The sequence below is a fragment of the Teleopsis dalmanni genome, chromosome 1 (genome assembly GCF_002237135.1).
Source record: "Teleopsis dalmanni isolate 2A chromosome 1, ASM223713v2, whole genome shotgun sequence".
Classification (NCBI taxonomy): Eukaryota; Metazoa; Arthropoda; class Insecta; order Diptera; family Diopsidae; genus Teleopsis; species Teleopsis dalmanni.
In genome coordinates this window covers 176,647,419-176,668,797 of record NC_051846.1, presented here as the reverse complement: position 1 = coordinate 176,668,797, position 21,379 = coordinate 176,647,419, and the positions used below count along the sequence as shown (strand labels likewise).

Below are 21,379 nucleotides of genomic sequence, written 5' to 3'. Positions count from 1 at the left end.
TACTCCGGGAGTTCCTTAAGACCTGAGAATAGTCACACTGCTGATATACATTAAAAATGTATCCAATTAGTATAGTGGACTTGCTGATATAAATGAAGTTTATACTTTAATTAAGTACTGATATCTTCAAATCTGGTGATAAGCTGTCTTTTAATCGAGCATATCATAAGCTTGTTGTTGATCATGCTATTCAGTTACTTTAGTATTTAGAAAGATTTTGATATACTATTGACTCAGCAAAATTAATACTTCATTTTAATACACACAATTGTAATTCTAATTCTAATCAATATAAAGATTTTTCTTGTCATCTAGAAATCAGAACTATACTAATTTAAGAGAGTCTTCTCTTATATCAGCAAAAAGTCACAGCTATGATAAGAACAAGTCGGCTCGTTTGATAATCACTTTTAATCAAATAAAAATATTTACTTTCCTGAATATTAAAATGTGTTCAGTTTATGTTCACAGCTTTTAGTTATCGATGGAACGTCAAACCGTCGTCATATGATTACTTGATGAATTAAAACGATGGCACTTTTAATACTGCTATTAATTATATCAGCGCTCATTCTTGCAGTTATTTCTATTATATATTTATATTTGAGCTGGAACTTCAAGTATTGGCAAAAAAGAGGTGTTAAGGGTCCAAAACCAATATTAATTTCTGGCTCATTTCCAAAGTCAAGACAAGGCATTTGTAATTTAATCGATGAGTTGCATGAAATATATTTGTGAGTATTGCACTACCTTAAGTTGTATTGGTATAAATAAAATTTTTTTAGATATTACAAAACTACCGAAAAATTTGTTGGATTATTTTCCGGGCGCAGTCCAAAATTGTTCATAGTGGAACCAAAATTAGCAGTACAGATTTTAACAAAACATTTCAAACATTTTCGAGATAATGAATCTTCGAAATGGGTAAGATTGATTCTCTTAAACACGATTTTTTGAAATTTATTTAATGATATATGTATTAACATTTTCTCAAATATTAAAACATTCAATGGGAGTAAAATGTATTCCAAAGTTTTAAAAGTGTTCTGACTGTCTAAGCTATATATTGCCTTTAGGCATACTATCAACTTTTTGCACAACTTGCTTTGCAATATAGTTTTACTGGAAGTTTCAATTTTGAAAATATCCGTATAGCTTCCACAATACTTACATAGGCTAATCTTCGTACACTGTTAAATATAGAATCACTGCTTCGCCTAAGATTCTGACGTTTTTAAAAAAATTCGGTCCTACACTCTATTTGCTCTGACCTTTTACAATTATTTCATTTTATTTTTTTTAATTTTTTTTTTAATTATTGCTATTAAAAATTAAAAATAAACTTTTCTGGTATTTTTGAGACCTCGCCAAAAGTGGAGAAACTACGTTTATGCAGTCCTTTTGTAACCACTGGTGACGCGTGGAAGGAACGCCGTGCAGAATTTACACCACCTTTATCTATTAATCGGGTTAGTTATACATATTGCCACATAAAAAAGAAACCAAACTCTTACACTTCTTTTTTTTTCATATAATCAGTTGCGTGCATTTTATCCTACCATGAGAGAGAGCGCTCAGAAGCTAGTAGATTTTATAAAAGAAAGACCCAACGAATTTTTGGACACCAAGGAGGTGAGCTTTAGGAAAATAAATTTATTATTGCCTAAAGATTAATATATGCTTTAGTGATACATGTTCTCCATTAATCAATACAATATACAAATGTAAAACAATATCTTATATCTTCAGCTATCTAATCGCTATACAACAGAATTCATATCAAATTTCATTTGGGGTCTCGAGGCTAATGCTTTTACCAGTACAGAGCTTTCGCCCATTCATGAAATGGCAAATAAGATGCTTCTCCAGTCACTAAAGTGTGTGGCTTACTACATCCGGACTGCTACATGGCCTTGGTTACGTTTACTGAAGCCAGTACCCTTTTTCGCACCAGCGGCAGATAGATTTTTTATGAAATTAGCGGCTGATGCTTCTGGGGCACGTTTGAAGTCAAGTACTGAGCGTTGTGATGTGATCAATCATTTGCTACAACTTAAAGAAAAAAAAACCCTGACTGATGTACAAATTGCAGGACATACAACTACAGTCCTGATAGATGGTTTTGAGACTGTAGCAAATGTTATATCACACTTTCTTTTATTGGTAAATATTTTTTTGAAGGAATTTATTTATTTATATAAAAATTTTTAATTAATTTACTAAAGTTGTCTAGAAATGATCGAGTGCAAGAGAAACTACGTCAAGAATTAATAAATACCGCTGAGGATATTACCTTTGATGAACTAAATGAACTGCCATATTTGGATCAATGCTTGCACGGTGAGTTTTGTGAAAGCAATTTGTATCAAGCTAATAGTATTAAATATATTTTAAATATTTAGTTCAACTATTTAAGAATAAATTTTAAACTAAACATACAATTTATATATTCCAGAATCTCTCCGCATCTTCCCACCGCTTACTATACTTTTTAAAATTTGTACCGAAGAAATCACACTTGAAAACTCCAATAACTCCAAAGTAACCATTAACCCCGACGATGTGGTTTGTATATCATCATATTCTTTCCAACACGATGCAGACTTTTATGAAAATCCAGAAGATTACTGGCCCGAACGTTTCGATGAAGCTTTCGGTGGTTTACGTAAATATCGTGAAATGGGCGTTTACTTGCCTTTTGGAGATGGACCGAGAATTTGTCCAGGTAAATGTTTAAAACTGTCATTATTTTAAGAAATACTTTATTTTTATTTCTTATTCAGGTATGAAACTTGGTTTGGTTGAAGCCAAGGTCGTTATTTGGAAAACTCTACGAAACTTTAAACTCAAACCTAGTGAACGTACGAGAAAAGATAATAAAATTATGTCATCTTCTTTTCTTTTAACTGTCGATGGAAATATTGAGATACTTTTTGAAGATCTCTAGTAACAAAGTTTAAAAAAATCAAACAAAAGCAAATGATGAAGTATTTAGTACATACAAGTCATAAAAGTTATTATTTTTATCCACTATATAGCTGTATCATTATAAAATCTAAGAAATAAAAAAAACTATTTGAATACAATTATGGAAAAAAAAAAAATTTAAATGACATCCATCATTCTCCAAAACTATATTGTTTACTCGATTTGAAAATGCCATTACATTCTATTTTTCTAAAAACTGTTTTCGATATTCTATTTTCGGTAAACTGCAGATTAGATTTTATATAGATATTTAACTAAATTCTTCCAAATTTCTCGACTATTTTTCACATCTTCGGTCTCCACCTTTTAACTTCATAAACAAAAAATAGAGGATTGCTTACAGAATGTCGCACATTAAATACCTGTTATGGGACCGATATTATAGAGATGTCATAAAAATATTTTATTACATGAATCCTACTTTCCGTTAAAAAACATTGTCTAGAATTTTACTTCAGAAAAACATCATTCTATTAAAGTAATCGTCAGTGAGTCAATTAGTTGATATTAAATATTGATATCTAATCTCCCCCGGGGCGTACAATAGGTTAGTATTACAAAACACAGTCATTCCAAAAACACATTTGTCCTGGTTGAGCGAAAGTATTTGTCAATTAGATTGATAACTGGAAATGAGTGTTTCGGTGTACGTCAAGGAGGATATTGACTTCAGTCTTGCTAATTTCATCGGTCCTGCAATTTCCCAAAATATTATTACGTTCGGGAACTCATAAACCTACAGTTTAAACAGGTAACTTCGTTTAAACAGGACAAATTGATTTTCCGAATGGTACTGTGATAATATTTATATTATTTATTAATATATTATTTATTTTTTATTTATAATTTCATTTATTTTAATTTATTTATTTATTATTATTTATTTATTAATTATCATTATTATTTATGTATTATTTATTTATTATATATAATGTATTATACATAACTTTACTTATTATGATTCAATTATTTATTTATTGATTATTATTCATTTATATTATTTGTAATAATAATTTACAATTGAAAATAGATATTCCGATATTGTTTCTATGTACGTCTGGGGTGAGACTGGTAACCCTGTTTGGCTAAGTTTATCATCTCCACAAATTCCCTTAATATTGTCTTTGAACCTATATTAGGCGTACTGTAAGAACGGTGCTTAAAATTGTTTACAGTTGTAACATAACTATGTCATAAACATTCGAGAAGCAGTGAACTACAACAACAAAATTTTTTATTATTTTAGTTAATTAAATTTTTTTGTATGGTTACAGCTGTTTCGAGTATTATCAAATATCCATCATCAGTGGTCTTGTAACTATTTATTATATTTTATTATTCGTTAATAATTTTATCAGACTGCAAAAGTTGAACTCATACCCTGCCAAATTTGAAACGCAGAGGCAGTGTTCATTAGCCAATTGACCCAAAACTGTACTTGACTTGCATTTTCGGACTTGAAGTTTTGTTCATTTGCTGTGCAAATTCATTAACAAATTCACTTGCGGTGTTATATAAGATTAAAATAGATTAATAGATTATTGATTAAGATCTATAAAATAATTGAAATAATTGCTAATAGTTATTTTTTATTTGTTAAATTTCAATACTATTCTTTTGTAGAGGCATTATTGGTTGCATGATTTATAATATTGTTTCTTTTGTATAGAACCTACTCTAGAATCATAACACGGAGAAAACCATGCTAATTTCACTAAACATAGAAACTATGTATTGTATTGTAATAGAGAAGTTTCGAACAGTATTGAATCACAACAACAAAATTTTTTTTTATTATTTCTGTTTCGCTGTTTCGAATATTGTCAAATACCCATCATCGTTGGTCTTAGACCTATTTGTTATATTTAATTATTCGTAAATAATTTTCCGCTAACATTCTTTCCGCTAACTTAAACTGCTATCTATACAAATTTGCATTGAGTACATTATAGTACGTAATATGGCATTTTATGCTCTCTATATAGGTAATTTTCCTGCTAACACCTCGAAGTGTGCACATCCTTTTTGAAATGATTTACAAAGCCAATTAGTTCATCATCCGCCGGCAATTCCACACCATTTCTCCAAATGTCTATCTCCCATTGTTAGGCAGTTGGAGTTGAGCGAGTCTATTTGCAACTTTATAACTTTTCGCAACACTCATCCACACATGCACAAACGCCAGGATAAATTTATGCATGTGTCTCGTCCTTCATCCATGGCTCATTTTATGGTGCCGTAAATTATGATCAAATTTAATGAACGTGAAATTAAAACGATAAATTACCCGCGCATTTGTAGCCAACGAAACATTTCCATTTTTTAGGTTTGCACGCGTTTGTTGCAATCTATTTTGTTGCTGCTTCTGTTGTTATTGTTGTTGTTGTATTTATTTAGAAACAAAATTAAATTACACTTTTCCGAAAAAAAAATAAAAATTACAGTAGCGAAAAAAAACAGTGTACGCAACTCTGACATTTTGTACGCGTTTCCGTTTGTTTGCATGTTGCAACTTTTCTATTGTTTTTCTTTCAGTGTATTTTTGTTTTGAATAGAATGAGTGCATATGCATGTGTATGTGTGTGTGTGTTGATAAAAAATGAGGCTGCGACTCGATATGCTATTCGGATTTGTGTGTGAATGAGTGTTGCGATTCGGCGGCGGGTGTTGCGAGTTGAAAATTTATTTCCGTTTCGTTTTTGTCTTGTGCAATACTTCATCCATTCTTTTTTCTTTTTATTTTTCGTTGTTTTTTGTTGTTGCTTTCACTTCCGCAGGGTAACAAGTGCGTTCGCGAATTTCAAGGCAATTTCTCTAAAGAATTTTCATTGCCTTTTCGCTAAAATTTTCACATAATAATTTAAACTTGATTTCGTAACTAAAAAATTGTATTACCAAAATTGTGAGTATTCGGTGAGAATGTAGAACGCCAAAAAAAAAACCCCTAAAAGTTAAATAAAAAATAATATAAATTTTGATTCCAGCACATAAATATATTTCGATCAAATACTTGTGAAACCACACTATAGTAGATAATACATAGACCGATTAATCCATAGGTTTACCAATAAAACGAAGTTTTAATAAATTTCATCAGAGTAGTCTACTTTGAGAGTAATACAAATTTTCGATTTTTTCATCGAACCAAAATTTCTTTCCCTAAAGTGTTCTTTCAAAATCTTCAAACAATAAGTAATCGCTGTCGTCCAAATCTTGCAAATAGAGTGGATACAGAAGCAATTCGAAGTGTAATTTGTGCAAATTAGCGATGCAAGCCGTCTACTTTTCACACGGAGTATTGTCCTACAAAGAAATTACTTGCTTCTGCTTTATATAGAGCCGTTTTTTGTCAAATTTTTCCTTCAAATGCACTAGCTAGGCAATGCAGCAATCGCTATCCCTATCCTTTTTCAGGGCAGTCGATGAACATAATTTCATATGTATCTTAAAATGGAGACCCTGCATGCTGACTGTAGGGTTTTTAGATGTTTTTGAAGAAATTCGCCTACTGTTGTTCACTTAGCTGATTGCTGATTTAACACTAGACTAAGACTAAGAAAGTCATTTTTATCTCACTTTAACAGCTCCAACCAGGTCTCAATCAACAAATGTGGTACTCACTTTCAAAAGAACTTTCTCATGAAAAAATAATCTTACATTGTGACCGAAAAGCTTTCGGAAATTCTCATTTAAAATTCGCGCGCTGTATATTTTTCGATATTTTAAGTTTATGTAGTTTGGCAGCACTGTCCTTAATTACTATGCCAAAAATGAGCGCGATCTGTCAGACAGTTCGTTTACGGCAGCTGTTGAAACCAGTTCACCTCAGTAGTGCGTTGCGAAAAAAACAATGGAAAAAAATATTGAACAAAGAGTTTGCATCAAATTTTGTTTTTCGAACGAAATTTCGTGTGCAGAATCGTTGCGAATGCTACAAAAGGCTTATGGGGAATCAGTTTTATCGAAAACTCAAGTTTATGAGTGGTACAAAGCCTTTCAGGACTGTCGTACGACCGTCGAAGACATGCCGCGTTCTGGACGACCTTCGACCTCTACCACCGACGAAAACATTGAAAAGGCAAAGGAAATCGTGTTCAAAAATCCTCATGTGAGTGTTAGAGAGATAGCACGAGAGCTAGGCATCGGTCGTGAGATGGCTCGTTTGATTTTGGTGGACAATTTGTGTATGCGACGTGTCAACGCCCGGCTTGTTCCGATTCACCTCAATTTGTTCAACATTATCAACGATTTTAAGGCCAAACATTCAATAAATACCATCGAACAGCCACCGTATTCACCTGATCTTGCACCGTGTGACTTTTTCCTGTTTCCCAACCTCAAATTACCACTCAGAGGAACGCGTTTTGAATCCATAGAAGACGTAAAACAGAATTCGCAGAGGGAACTCAAAGCCATACCGGAAAGCGCCTATAAAAAATGTTTTGATGATTGGAAGAAACGTTGGCATTTGTGTGTATCGCTTCTAATGGAGCATATTTTGAAGGAGATAAAATAAATATTGATGAAGATTAAGAATTTTGCGTTTTATTTATTTATTTCCGGAAACTTTTCGGTCACAATGTACAAATGGAAGCCGACACATGTCTTTGAAATCTCGAAGATTTAAGCTATCTCCTAGAACTGCACTTTACGGCCTTCTATAACAATTTTCTGGACTTTTTAAATGTTTACTGGTGTGGCCAACTCTTTTAGGTAATTCGAGTTTTCAGCATCATCGGTATGGCCGTTTTTAAAATCAGCTTTTCTACCTATGGTTCGCTAGAATAGAGTCCGAGTTGCATTTAACTTTTGTTGTCACAGTATTTTGTCTCATTTGATGCGATTACTTATCACACAATTTGAATCAAACAAAATGTTCTTTTTGGCTTCGTTAATAATATCTAATTTTGTCTCTTATGTGGATAAGTGAACATTTGATATTCTATTGTGTCAAACAGAATTACAATTTTATTATCAAAAAAATGATTGCGTATAAAGTATTTGACACCATATTTCTCGAAATTTGAGAAAGAGGATTAAATATTTTTTTAAAGTGCGGGCATAACATATAGATGTATGCGAGTATTTGACTGAATTTAAGATTATAGATACAGTAGGGTGAATAAATATAGTTTCATGCCTATACGTACCGGAATCTGGAACAAGATATGGCTTTAAAGTGATATTGCATATGTTAAGCGGTTTCTTCAAGCGAACATGATTCACACGAGTTACTATTGAATTGGTTAAGATAAGCTATGCTGCTATTTGTAATGAGTTAGACTCATACAAGTTGCTATAGGATCATTTTGAATATGATACTGATAGAAATCATAGTGAGAATTAAAATTCTGATTTACGGAATATATTTTATATACATACACTCTAAAATTCTATTTCGTTGCAAATAGGGTTGGAGGAAAATAGAACCCATTTTTTCAAACAATTTATAAATATAACGTCGTCGCGGAATACTATAAGAAAACAAAGTAATCATTTGCGTCAAACTCTTCTTGGATTTTGGTGACTGAACCTCAGTTTACGTAAAAGAGATCTGCAAATGAAAAACGGTTGACGTATTTTATGTTTGCGGGGATCGAAACAATTGTCTATATACTAATGCAACAGAATATTAGGTAATATTGGGAAGTATACTCGGTTTTTTTTTGTTATATTTTGGAACAAAAATTTTCTTTATTAAAAATCAATTTTAATCAAGTAATGTATATTTTTCTTACTTCTAACAAGCAAGTTAATTCGGCTACCGTTCAGTATGAGCTATGTGATTTCTATCAAATTATACTATAAATAGTGAAGGTTACAACCTTTCGAATACTACAGTGGATTTTGGTTACGTTTTAAAATTGAACAAAAATATCTATGTATCCGTAAGCACCCAAAATCATATTAACAATAAATTAATTGCATATATAAATTTTTTTTTAAAGATATGTCATTTTTAGATCAAACATAATATGTTTCCTACTTTACGACTTTACAACATAATTTATAATATTATGAAATTCAAAAATTCAAAGCAACATTAATCTGCTTTAAATTCCTTGGAGACGCACGGTTTTCAATCTATGAAAAATGAGTTTTCCTTGCAATTTCCAACTAACGGCAATATTTGCCTGTTCCAATCGCCGCACTCGATATTACCCACACAGGAATTAAGTTATAAAATACAATAACAATCACAAATTGGCCAGAAATTCATTTGTTTTAATGTCAAGTCACAGAAAAGTTATCATTTTTCATTTTAACATAAATTTTGCAGATATTATGCAAAGGTTGCTCAATATGTGGACACAGATACAGTAAATCTATAGCCGCTCTAATCCACCCAAGTAGATAGATTGACCAATCCGAACGTGTGATATATCAGCACGGCTTGTGCTAATGCAAAATTATCTATGCTTCACTGGGGACAATAACTGTAACCTCAGAAGTAATAAAAGCAATTCAAATTGTGTCATAAAATCAGCACAAAAAATCATTTGAAATAAGAGAAAAAATATATTTCACAAATCTAAAAAAAATAAAAATAAAAAAAACTAAACCAAGAAATACAAACAGTAGCCGCACCGCAAACAGGGGAGATCACACTTGCAAATAAGTGGACGGGCAGCTACACCCGCTTACTTTTGTAGACACATGAACTGATTGATTTTGGTAGTAAGACCAGAGAACACCTTCCGCAGACTCACATGCATGCCTGCCCAACTGCCTGCCTACCCGCCTACCCGCCTGCCGACCCGTTTGACTGGCAGTATGGCAACTAAAAAATTATAGAAAATTTTTATGTGTGCTACAGCAAAAAGGAGGAGTTCCAACTGCCAAAAGTTGACAGAAAAATAAATTATTACATTTGTACAACACAGTCGAGAACCAGCAAATGGGCAGGGGGCAGTCCAACATATTTTAAAACATTAACATAGAATCGCTGCTTTTCGTCATGCTTAACCATAAGCCTGGACCATTTATTTTTACGTTCACATTCACTTAAGAAGTCAGATTGAGATCTTGTCAAGAAACACAAACTGAAACCGTTTGACTTTGCAGTTAGATCGGATAATTGAAAATTTTTCATTTACCCATGGAAACAGAAATCAATTTCTATCTCGCTAAGTATAAGATGCATATATTTATTTCATACATTAGCATTGAAAGTAAATATTTTTAAAATAATATTAAAATATTTAGATGGAATAATTTGCTAAATAAAATATATATCCAGTATTGTTAGTTTCTAGATTGAATTTTAATATAGTTATAAGCTAATTATAGCTTTAAACACTGATGCCATGTTTACACTTAGACTTATCTAACTTATTTAACATATTTTTATATAGATTTTGTATGGATTATTTATGAAAAATGGTGCACAAACTATCTTACTATCTGCTACTATATTCGTTGTGATAAGTACAAAAGTCTAAAAATCGCATAATAAGACATTTTTAAAATATGTTTAATATTTTATGCTATATGTAGAGAGAGATACTTACGACCCAAACTATGCAGTAATAGTAGAAAGAATCTTCGAAATATTTGTATGAAACTGTAAAGAACTACATTAGTTGAAAGTTCACTTTCCATCACATATATTGAACTATATAAAATATCTAAGATATATAAGATATATATAGTATATAAGATATATGAAATATATAAGATATAAATAATATATACGATATATAAGATATATAAGATGTATACGATATGTAAGATATATAAGATATACAAGACATATAAGACATATAAGATATATAAGATATATATGATATATATGATATATATGATATATATGATATATATGATATATATGATATATATGATATATATGATATATATGATATATAAATATATATACTTGAGATATATATTCTGATATATTAATTTAATACATCGTTTCTATTTTATTTGTATGGTGATTTTAATAAATCGCAACAAATAGATATTTTTAGTATATGTTCACAAAACAAATATTTACTTTTTATTCTGAATTTCAAGCATATGAAGTTCTCAATTGGCTGTACCTTTTATTGAGATTGTATACTCAACACTTTTTTGCTGGAGATATAACATATGCAAAATTTTTCTGCTTTCTCGATATGATAGATATTAAAAGATAGCGAATTTATATACACGGAAAAGAGCCACCAAAAGCTGCTTCAGAAGAATGATAGATGGAATCGTGACAGTCAAGAACAGTAACCCAAAATTTGCTAAGACTAAAGTAAATGGGAAAGAAGAATTATAACATTTAGGGGCTAGTACAAATTGCATTGGCAAAAATGCATTGGAATTATTAAGTAGAGAAGTTAAGCAAGGAATAAAAGTCAATGCAGCCTCTGTCAAAACAGATGATGACAACAAGGTTCAAATTCTAAAGTTAATATTCTTATCCGTATTGTTGGATCACAAGAGAAACCCAATAGACTTTCATATAGTTCCTTGACTTTAACAGGAGTTACACTTTAGAATCCACTTTTGAGATTCCAGTGTAAAACAAGAAAATACTTATCACAATATGTACCTCTTATGCTTATACCTCTTATACCTCTTATCACAACCTGTAATAGTTGGAATTAAAACTCTACCACGAACTTGACAAGAATATCAGGCTACTCTAAGCTGGGCTTCTGGTATTGCAACAACATGGATGATAAAATCAATGAAGCGCAACGAAGTTATTGAACATTACTGAATCAACATTCTCTGAACGATTAACAATAATGACAGAAATCATATTTTGGATATAAAACAAATAGAGTGCAATGAAATCGGACAAAGAAATCACTAATGACGACTTATCAGTGAATATCAGTGGATTTATTACCAATACAACTACTACGTTGACTTCAGTTGCGATCACTGATGACGAAAATAATCGATTTATATATAAAGAAAACGATTTTTTTCTTTTCTTTCAAATTGATTTTTTTGTGTCTTGAATGTCGACTGTAGCTACTAGTTGTCAAGACCTCCATTAAGAAATGGACTAACATACTCGGCTTACCACCGTGCCATGCTAGACTTCTGAAACCACAATATCAAAGCTAAGTCAAGTTTCTATTAGGATAATATACTTTTGCTTACTACTTGTAAATATTTTTAAGTTTTATTATTATTATGAAAAAAAGGGATAGTAGACTGCGATTAAATGATATATTGTGCCCCTTAATCGAATTGGAGTGTTTCTCCAAGTTCGATTTTTTTAATGAAAGACAGTATACAGTCTATCTTTCCTAGTCTTGAATCCCTTATTTTCAGGAAACACCCTCCTAAGTGTTTCTTCTGATTGTGCATCAGTGCCGGTCACTCCGCTAGTACATGGTATGCGGTTTCTCTCTCTTCTCTACAGTATTACTGTAGAATCTTACTGTAGACTCTTAAAAAAGTACAGGGCTTAAACTTAATTTAAGAAAGAGCATTTCCTAATTCAATTTCTTTATGCCAAAACAACAGAATGGAATTGTAGTCAACGTTTTGTTAACAGCTTCAGTAAGAAATTTAAAATCCTTTTTTTTTTCAAATGAGTTTCAAAGATAAAAGAAGACACTACAAATCATTCCACAAAGCAATCGAATTTGTATTACGTAAATCTCTTTAGAGTTCAACATAAAGAAGTTGAATAAAGTCTGGAAATGTGCTTCAAATTGAAGCCAAAAGTATTTCTGCTCCATTTTTGACTTTGAATGTGGCGGCTGCATGTATTCCAAACCAAATCTCAAACAAAGCCAACAATTGTTTGACTAAAGAATATTTACAGTATCGACAGGAAAGTCAAGTTTAGATTCTGTTTGTTTATTTAAAGGCTCTTTGTAGCGATTGGTTACTATTGGTCAAAGCAATCCGAGCCGAGCACCACAGAGACATTCTAGAGATATTTTGTTTTCTGTTTCTTTTTTTTTTGTTTTTGCTTTCCTTAAAGTGAAGCTATGCCACAATTCTTATTGACCATGTTGAGCCAAATGCCGCATATTAGCATGTTTGTTTGGCCAGGAGGCACAAAGCACCATAGACAGACACATTGCGATAATGCCACACAATTTTAAATCGTCGCTTTTTGTGTTGTCAACAGAAATCGTCGTATGCAAAATACGGCAACATACGGCAAAAAAAGGAGCGCTTTTATTTATGTGCTGCGCTGCAGAATGTTGAATGTTGAATGTTGTGCATCCTTGCCTATTGAGTTTTTGTACTCGGAGCGGCAGATATGCTCGTACCACTTGAAATTGCTTGTTTCGGGTGTTTCGATTGTGGATTCTTGCAACAAAGCAAAAGAAGTATTGATATTCCGACAATGCGAAATGCTGTGCTCGTTGGCCAGACATGCTGACAATGTGAAAATGAGTTAATAATGTTGTTGTCCGAAATGCTTAAAATGAAGTTAAATATTTCAGTTTATTTGTTTTGAAAAGGCGGCTGAAGGTGCATAATTTATAGCGTCGAGATGGCAACATTAAAATTGCGGCTTAGACGTCGTAGCTGCTGAGGTCATTAAGTGGTGCAACTGTCAAATGTGACATTTAAATTGTGTGGCACGGCTTATCGCTTTCATTGTCTTGCTCCTGGCCATATACCCTGAGAGGACGTGCATTTTGAAACAAAATTTTTAAGTACACAGAACACTTCAAATTGTACTACAAAATGAACCCTATCTGTTTGTCTGCATTGCATTAGCTTTTCGTTCGAAAGCCTCTTGGGTATTTGTCTAATCAATATGAAAATCAAATGAACCTGCAAACCCTGAAACTCCAAAAATTTCAAAATTATTTGCAGCTTATAATGCGGCAATCATGCCGAATACAATGCGTGCAATCCTCGCAGGCTACTGGAGTATTACATACAATAGAGTACATAGCAGACCAATAAAATTAGGTAATAATAATTCTACAAAATCTCTGCGTTCCAACAGAGCAAGTGTACACTTTATTGTAATCCACTATATTGCATTCTCGGTTTCAGTTTCATTCGGAGCGCTTGGGTTGTGAACTGTTTCACTGCCACCCTACCACTGTCTTCAACTCCGGCTGCTTTCGTACGAAGAACAAAGTGTCATAAAATGCGTTTTTGTCTATAGACAAATAAAATTTTTTATAGTTTTTTCTTCTTTCAATCTTGATAAGCTGCGCTTGTCACAGGGGTGTCGTACTGTAATAAACCCACATTTAGCAATAATGTACTGTATCGTCACGTACTTACAGTTGCGTTGCACTTGTATACTAGAAGCCATTTGGTAATACCTTTTCTTCTACCCTTCTCTACCGGCGGTACACTATGACTTCAGTTTGCTTATATTTTGTGATTTTTCAAATTAGTATCATTATCATTAAAAGTGTGCGAGGCGAGAGATGAGTTGAATTCCTTATCGCACCCCGAACAATGGCATTCCGTGCAAGTTCTTACTTTATTATTGCAATAGCAACAGTAACGCCAACAGCAATGGCATTGGCAGCAACAGCAACAATAGCAACAACAACAACAATATCATTAACAACAATAACAGTATAGCAATAGGAACCACCAGTAACTATTGGTAAAAAAAATAACATTCTGCAGTTACTCTGGTTCATTCTCGCATTCATTTTAATATGTCCAGCGCCACCAGTGGTAGGAAGAATGGAGTATGGCATTTGATAAATTTGACTTCGCGTTATTTTGACTTTAATTTGTGGAATGCAACACAATTAAAATAAGCAAAATATAGCAAATAGCCGAGCTGGAGAAAGTTAAAGGTGAAATGCGAGGGTGGCAATCTTATCGCTACGCAAGTAACGCGGAAGAACTCATTAAAATTTTAGTGTTACTTAAAACCTTCCATAAAAAAGACGAAAATTAATTGTGAAACATTGCCAGAAGTTGGAAGGATACAATAGAAATGTTAGGGGAGTAAGGGAGAACTGTTTGCAAATGATAGTAAATCACTTGGAATAGTAAATTAAAAATAGCGTGATTAAATAGTTTACGTTTTATTTTATTTTAAAAATTAGTTTATTTTTGAAAGTTTAAAATTTCAGAAAATTCATTATTTCAAAAGGAAAATAAACAGTAAGAGGCACGAAAGAATTTAGTTGATACAGTTCTAAAAAATTCCTTTAAAAACCTTTTAAGAGGTGTAAGAACCCATGTTTTACATTCAAAACTATTTTTGATTAAGTGGACTTCTATATACATATATAAAACAATAAACCATGCTGATGTGTAGAAGAAACATATCATGTAGATGGTCAAAAAACCCAAGGTATTTACTTTACTTAGTATTTAAAATCATTTGAGATCACCTATATCATGGTTCGAAATGTACCATAACAGAATGACCACTAAAACAAGACATGGGTAAATAGTTCATAACATACTTAAATATATTGTTGTGTAGAAAAATTAGTATGCTTAAATCCATTTGTATTCGCATTTCCCTATAATTCTTCTTTAAAGTCCTTAAACCGATGGAAAGTTTCGTTTCTTAAAGCTTTCATAGTATCTATAAATATTCTATCTATAAAATTCTTTAAAGTCTTTAAACCGACTGAAGTATATATATATATATATCTTTATATATACGTTTATATAAAATTCTTCAACCTATGGAAGTATTCATATTTTCCTTTACTTCTTATTTAAAATCCCTAAACTCATGAACTTAATTTTATTTCTCTATAAATTTTCTTTAAAGTTCTTAAACCATTTGAAGTATTTATATATCTTCATAATTCTTATTTTGAATCTTTAATCCCATGAAAACATTTATTTTTCGTTATGATTCTTCCATAAAGACCTTAAGCTGATGAAAGTATTCATATATCTCTATAAATCTTCTTTAGAGTCCTTAAACCGATGGAAGTATTTATAGTATATATCTCTATAATTCTTACTTTAAATCCTTGAACCGAAAGAAATGTTTGTATTTTTCTGTAATTCTTATTCAAAATCCTTGAACCTATGGTAGTTTTTCCATTCCAAAGTATTTGTATTTCTCTAGAATTCTAATTACAATACTCATATTAATACAAATTCGAAAGTAATTTTTCCGTGAAATAAAATATCTTTTACTGAACTTCTGTCAAAATTCTGTGAAATAATTTTTCAGTTCATAAAATAGAAAAGTTTTCTAAGCTCTTGCCACTTCTTCTGGTGCTTCATTATCTCATCCCCCTGCGTAATTATTGTAATTCCAATGTTGCTTTTAGCAGAAAACAACTTTGAAAAGAAATGATTAAACTTTTCTAATATCATAATCTCGTGCCGAATTTGTGACTTTCTGGCCTAAATACGCAGATTTTCATCTCAAATTTTTATGCATGCCAAAATCTTAACTCAATGGTTTCAGCAAGTTTTTTCATCCCAATTTCTATTTTCCTTGTTTGTTCTGTAACCTGCCTAATTTGTGAGCTACTTAAGGAAGCATGTCACATAGCAGTGAAAAGATGCAAAAATGAAATCGGGATACATATATAGGTAAACCCGCATCTACTGGAATATATGAATTTATTTAAAAATATGCGTATTTGTGTAGGTGAAGTAATGAACTCAGCTGTAGGCTATGTTTCAGTAGTTCGGTTGCGTGAGGTTAAAATTTTTAATCCGGTGGCATGTGCGCTATGCCACCAACACAGAAAACCTAATTTCAAATGCGAATATGGTAAAATACACCGGAACACCCCAGCAGTGAAGGCCAACGAGAAAAGGAAAGGAATAAATGGAGTACTTGATTGCAAATTGTGCATTCGGTGTATGTTCTGACTCACACTGGCACCCACACTCTGACTCACTTTACTTCACCTTTGCCCGTTTTGCGAGTTTTCCTATTATTAACATAGACAACATCATTATCAGCAACATTATTATTATTGGTGGTGGAAGCCACCTACCCGCTTTCAGTGACTCATTGTCAGTTGTTGTGGACGTGATAGCACGAAACTTTTTGCCAATTTTTTCCGCATACGTGTACGTCTCATACATATTAGAAAAACCTATTTTCGTATGCACCAAATAAGAAATAAAACGAAATAAACCAAAGGCGAAAACAAAGACAAACGCTCGTGTGCTGTTATAAGGAAATATTCGGAAACCACACCGTGGAAGATGAAATTGCTGTCAAATTTAAAAAGGTTCATCTAAGAGTGTACGTGTCGCGAATTACAAATTTTTTTTATAAATATTAGTTTTGGAACAAACGATGTCATATTTATCAGTGAACCCCGCAATAGTTGAGATGAGCAACCGAAGTAACACAAATGCCAGCACTTGCCCTCGCCAAAAGATGGAATTAAGTTGTTCTAGTGTCGGTTAAAAAACTTAACTACTTATGCAGTCTTTGTGCATGAGATACTCGTAGTTTTGTAAACACAAATAAAAGTCCGAATACTTTTCAACTAATAGCTAAAGTATCTCAAAAGTAAGAAATTAAATGGAAATACAAAACATCGGTCAAGTTTACATGTCAAACTATTTGACAAGCTTGAACTCTTTCAATTGCCAAAGTATCGTCGTCATCATCATCATCAGCATCATCATCATGGTCCTCTGCACCGGCAAAAAGCGCTGAGTGTTCAAAAGGAGTTTGGAAGTTCATTCCTTTTAATTTTCTTTATATTTTAGGCACGCAATACAAACGGTATGAGACAACAGCATACACGATGCGTCTTGAATACGAAAATCATTACGAATTCCTTTTGATCCTTTTATGGTCAAAAAGTACTAGCAAATTTTCCATCAAACACGGATTTCACTACATACTCGTATATATGGTAGTCTACTGCTTCTCGAAACGAAATTTTTTCCGCAGGCTTTAGTTTGCTAAAAGCATTTTGCTCTTTAAGCGTAAGGATTACATTAGCGAGGATTATTTTATTTCTCTTTATGCGGTGATAAAGAATATTAATGCCACTCATTGACATTCTGCCCGGATTTTCTGATTCAACAAAGCAAAAAATGCCAGAAGGAAGCGACATAAATAATGGAAACTGATGTTAATGAGCTTAAATTAAATGTGAATATTTACTGTCATTTTTGCTAAAAATAATTAATTAATTAATGTCGAAGATATTAATTAATATTAAAATATAATAAATGATTAATATTCTAATCTATTGACAATACTATACAATATATAAACAAGTGTTTGAAGTTTGAAGAGAAAGGGGAGGACATCCGATATACACAGCAAATTTTAAATTCATATGCGAGGTCTCATATAATGAAACGAAATATTCACATTTATACACAGTAATCGTTGTCTATCAATAATATTAATCCAAACATATAGACACTGAACCAAGGACCCAGTGTTTTTAGTAAACAAAACTCTTAGTGCGTACTATAACCATTTATGGTTATACGTTACTTACACTACTAGTGTCGAGAATCTCACTATTGTTGCTATCTGTTAGACAGCATTCTAAACACAGCACCAAATTAGAAAGCTCCTATGCTCCAGTGGGAGATGAGGATAAAAAGAGAGAGAAAGTGTGAACTTGTTGGAACATCTTCCCTATCATGTTTTAATATTCGATTGGGATTGCTATAAATCTCTTCTATGAAATCTATGATAATAAGCCTCTTAGCAGCTATTAATATTATGCTAAGGTGGCTAGGTTCGATTGGCTTGCTAGGTTTGCTGGTCTACTCAACATCACTTTATAAGCAATTTAATATTATCAAGGTCAGGTAGATATAAAGAATCACTGAATAAGATCTATGAAAACATATCCCCATGCTGCTTTTAATATGCTACCGAGATTCCTATTATTAAACTCAAACACAGATAGAGAATTTCTTATTTAAAATCTATAAGAATATGACACTAGATAGCTTTCAATACTAAATAGCGGTTCAAAAGCAATACAAAAAAAATACACAAACATTTATAGAAAATTTTTTGTGTAAGATCTATAAAAAATTGCCATTTAGCGGCTTTAAATACTTAGCTTGAGTCGTTAGACTCGCTATAATACACATCTACCAGAAAGCACACCAAAAGCAATATAATATTCTTATAAAGAATAAATATAAATGTAAAGAACTGGGATCTATGAGAATTTGTGCTCTAAGAAGTTTCTATATTCTGCTAGAATGGATAACACTCCAAAAGCAAGAGAATATAAATAGCCTCGGGTGCACACAGAAAATGTGATATGAGAGATCGTAATATTATTAACAGTATTATTAGTATTTAGTATTATGCTCCGCATGAAACAATACCTCAATATGTGCTTTCAAACTTTAAGAAAATCCGGACTTCAAATGAAACCTAAAATATCATACCTCCACTCTGGTGATCCATTCTGCACAAGTCTTTACTCTAGTAAACACTGGTCGTTTGGTTACAAAAACGACATAATCTTACCCTTTAAGAACACAATCGGTGAACTACGACTGTTACTGATCGTACTTAGCAAATTGAATTATCTTTATTATCTGATTCTGACTGCATCTAGGGGGTGTTTTCCTGCAAAAGTTACTCGTGGCTCTCTCTTTCTGCTTAACACTCCGAAGTAGGAAGGTTTCTTACCTATATGAGCTTCTATAAAAAGCATTTCTAACTTTTAGCTAGAAATTATTTTCACCTTATCGTAAACATAATTTATTCAAAACAATTTTTTTTAAATATATAATTAATTATACACAAATAAAATCATAAACATACAGCACTTTGGAAAATCACTTATTTGTACTCTCCTGATTTAAAATTAAATAAATTTTAAGAAAAATAAATTAATCTCTGACTTATGAGTATTTTAAACCAACAGTACAAAATCGACTTCTTCAAATTTCTTTAGAAAAAAAGAAAATTAGAAAGAATAACATTCTCAGCTTTATTGGCAATAAAGCTCATAAAAGTAAACGAATCGCGCCCACGTGCCTACACGGTAATTCAACTCAATTACACTTCGAACCACTGCACCCCAAGTAATTTCTTCACTTCCCCAAAGCACACGCCCGTCTTCCTTACAGTTCACATGTAAGAATTCCACTTACAATGGCAACAAAATCAATTGCACTGAAAAGTAACAAAATAAATTCCAAAAATAAATAATAAAATACCAGAATCGACAATACAAATGAAGGCAAATAAAATCCGAAGTGAAGGAATATAATGAACAGAGACGAAATTGTGAAGGAAGCAATAACTTCTTACACCACAGCAGCAACCCCTAATTCGAAGCTTATTGACACCCTTCAATAATATTTGCTCATACAAGCGAATGAAGAAAATGAATAATGAAATTGTGGAGTGTGGACCCAATAACAGAAAGATTGAATAAATCGCTGCAATAACAATATAAGGAACGATTATATCCACACACTTCCACTGAAGGTATCACTTTTCTCAACATTCTCTTGGGTTATCCGAGAACTTTAAAACTAGTAAACTGGTATCTTAAAATTATGTATGTGACATTTTAATACTAATTTATATATATTCGTGTTTTTAATAAGAGAATAATTTCGTAAAAAATAATTTATTACAGCACTTTTAATATTAATGTAATCCCAGAATACTTGATGGAAAGCCATTAAGAGGCATTACAACTAGGCCTATGTGAAACAGAGTCACGTAAACGCTATTCTAAAGTGTTACTTTAATCGCTTAATGCTCAGTTATGCTTTGAGTTCGACTACAAAAGAATTCAACATTCAAAGCTAAGTCGCTTCTTAATAACTCAGTTAAATAGAGAAAAGTATATATCTATAATCCCTGTTTACAAATCTCTTTTGGAAAAACGTTATTCACAATCAATGAATTGATGTAATTATTCTAGCGCATGTATTAAACATGCCTACACTTATTCATAATCTTTTAGTTCGACAATATAATTAAGAACTGCAGATATGATAAAATTTTGTATATCTATCATACATATCCAGCACTTTGGACCTAAGAAACTGCACTCTACTTAAATGGTAAAAATAGCAGTAAACTAGTTAAAACACTGCACAAGCTAACATACTGTGAAAAAATAAATACTTGTAAGTACTTCTTTAGACAACTTATATATATAGGCACAGAGATAATCTAAAAAGGATAAACAAAAAAAAAATAAGAAAAATCCACCGCCAAAACCCGTCAGTTTAATCGCATTGACAAAAACAATCAAAAAAAATCAATATTTCTCAAAAGACCACCGCCACGTACCTGCAAAAGTTTTCAATGAAGAACTTTGAAACCTCTTGAAAAACACATCTTATCAAATTTTGACGGGACATTGGAACAAATGCAGGGTCTATCGCTGTTTAAAGCTGCACATACTATCTGAAGTCCCAAAAGAGTGTAAAGTACAGTATTCTACAAACACATGTTAAAATGGTTCCAAATAAATCCATTAAACATGCCAGACATTTTAATTAAATATAAAACCTATATACCTGTATAACCTGT

The 21,379-nt window shown here is 32.0% G+C and overlaps 1 protein-coding gene across 1 annotated transcript; it reads left to right on the top strand.

Moving 5' to 3' along the window:
- The first annotated feature begins 499 nt into the window (after positions 1–499).
- Positions 500–3,090, top strand: LOC119671072 (probable cytochrome P450 28d1). The gene is made up of 8 exons (XM_038081578.1): positions 500–734; positions 786–924; positions 1,362–1,469; positions 1,540–1,632; positions 1,750–2,163; positions 2,226–2,340; positions 2,456–2,725; positions 2,784–3,090. The coding sequence occupies exons 1-8, from the start codon at positions 532–534 to the stop codon at positions 2,945–2,947; spliced, it is 1,506 nt and encodes a 501-aa protein (XP_037937506.1). The 5' UTR covers positions 500–531; the 3' UTR covers positions 2,948–3,090.
- The last annotated feature ends 18,289 nt before the right edge of the window (positions 3,091–21,379 follow it).

Coding starts and splice junctions, on each gene's coding strand:
- LOC119671072 (XM_038081578.1), top strand. CDS start 532: ATGGCACTTTTAATACTGCTATTAATTATATCAGCGCTCATTCTTGCA. Junction 2,164..2,225: donor TATCACACTTTCTTTTATTG/GTAAATATTTTT, acceptor AATTTACTAAAG/TTGTCTAGAAATGATCGAGT. Junction 2,726..2,783: donor TGGACCGAGAATTTGTCCAG/GTAAATGTTTAA, acceptor TTTCTTATTCAG/GTATGAAACTTGGTTTGGTT.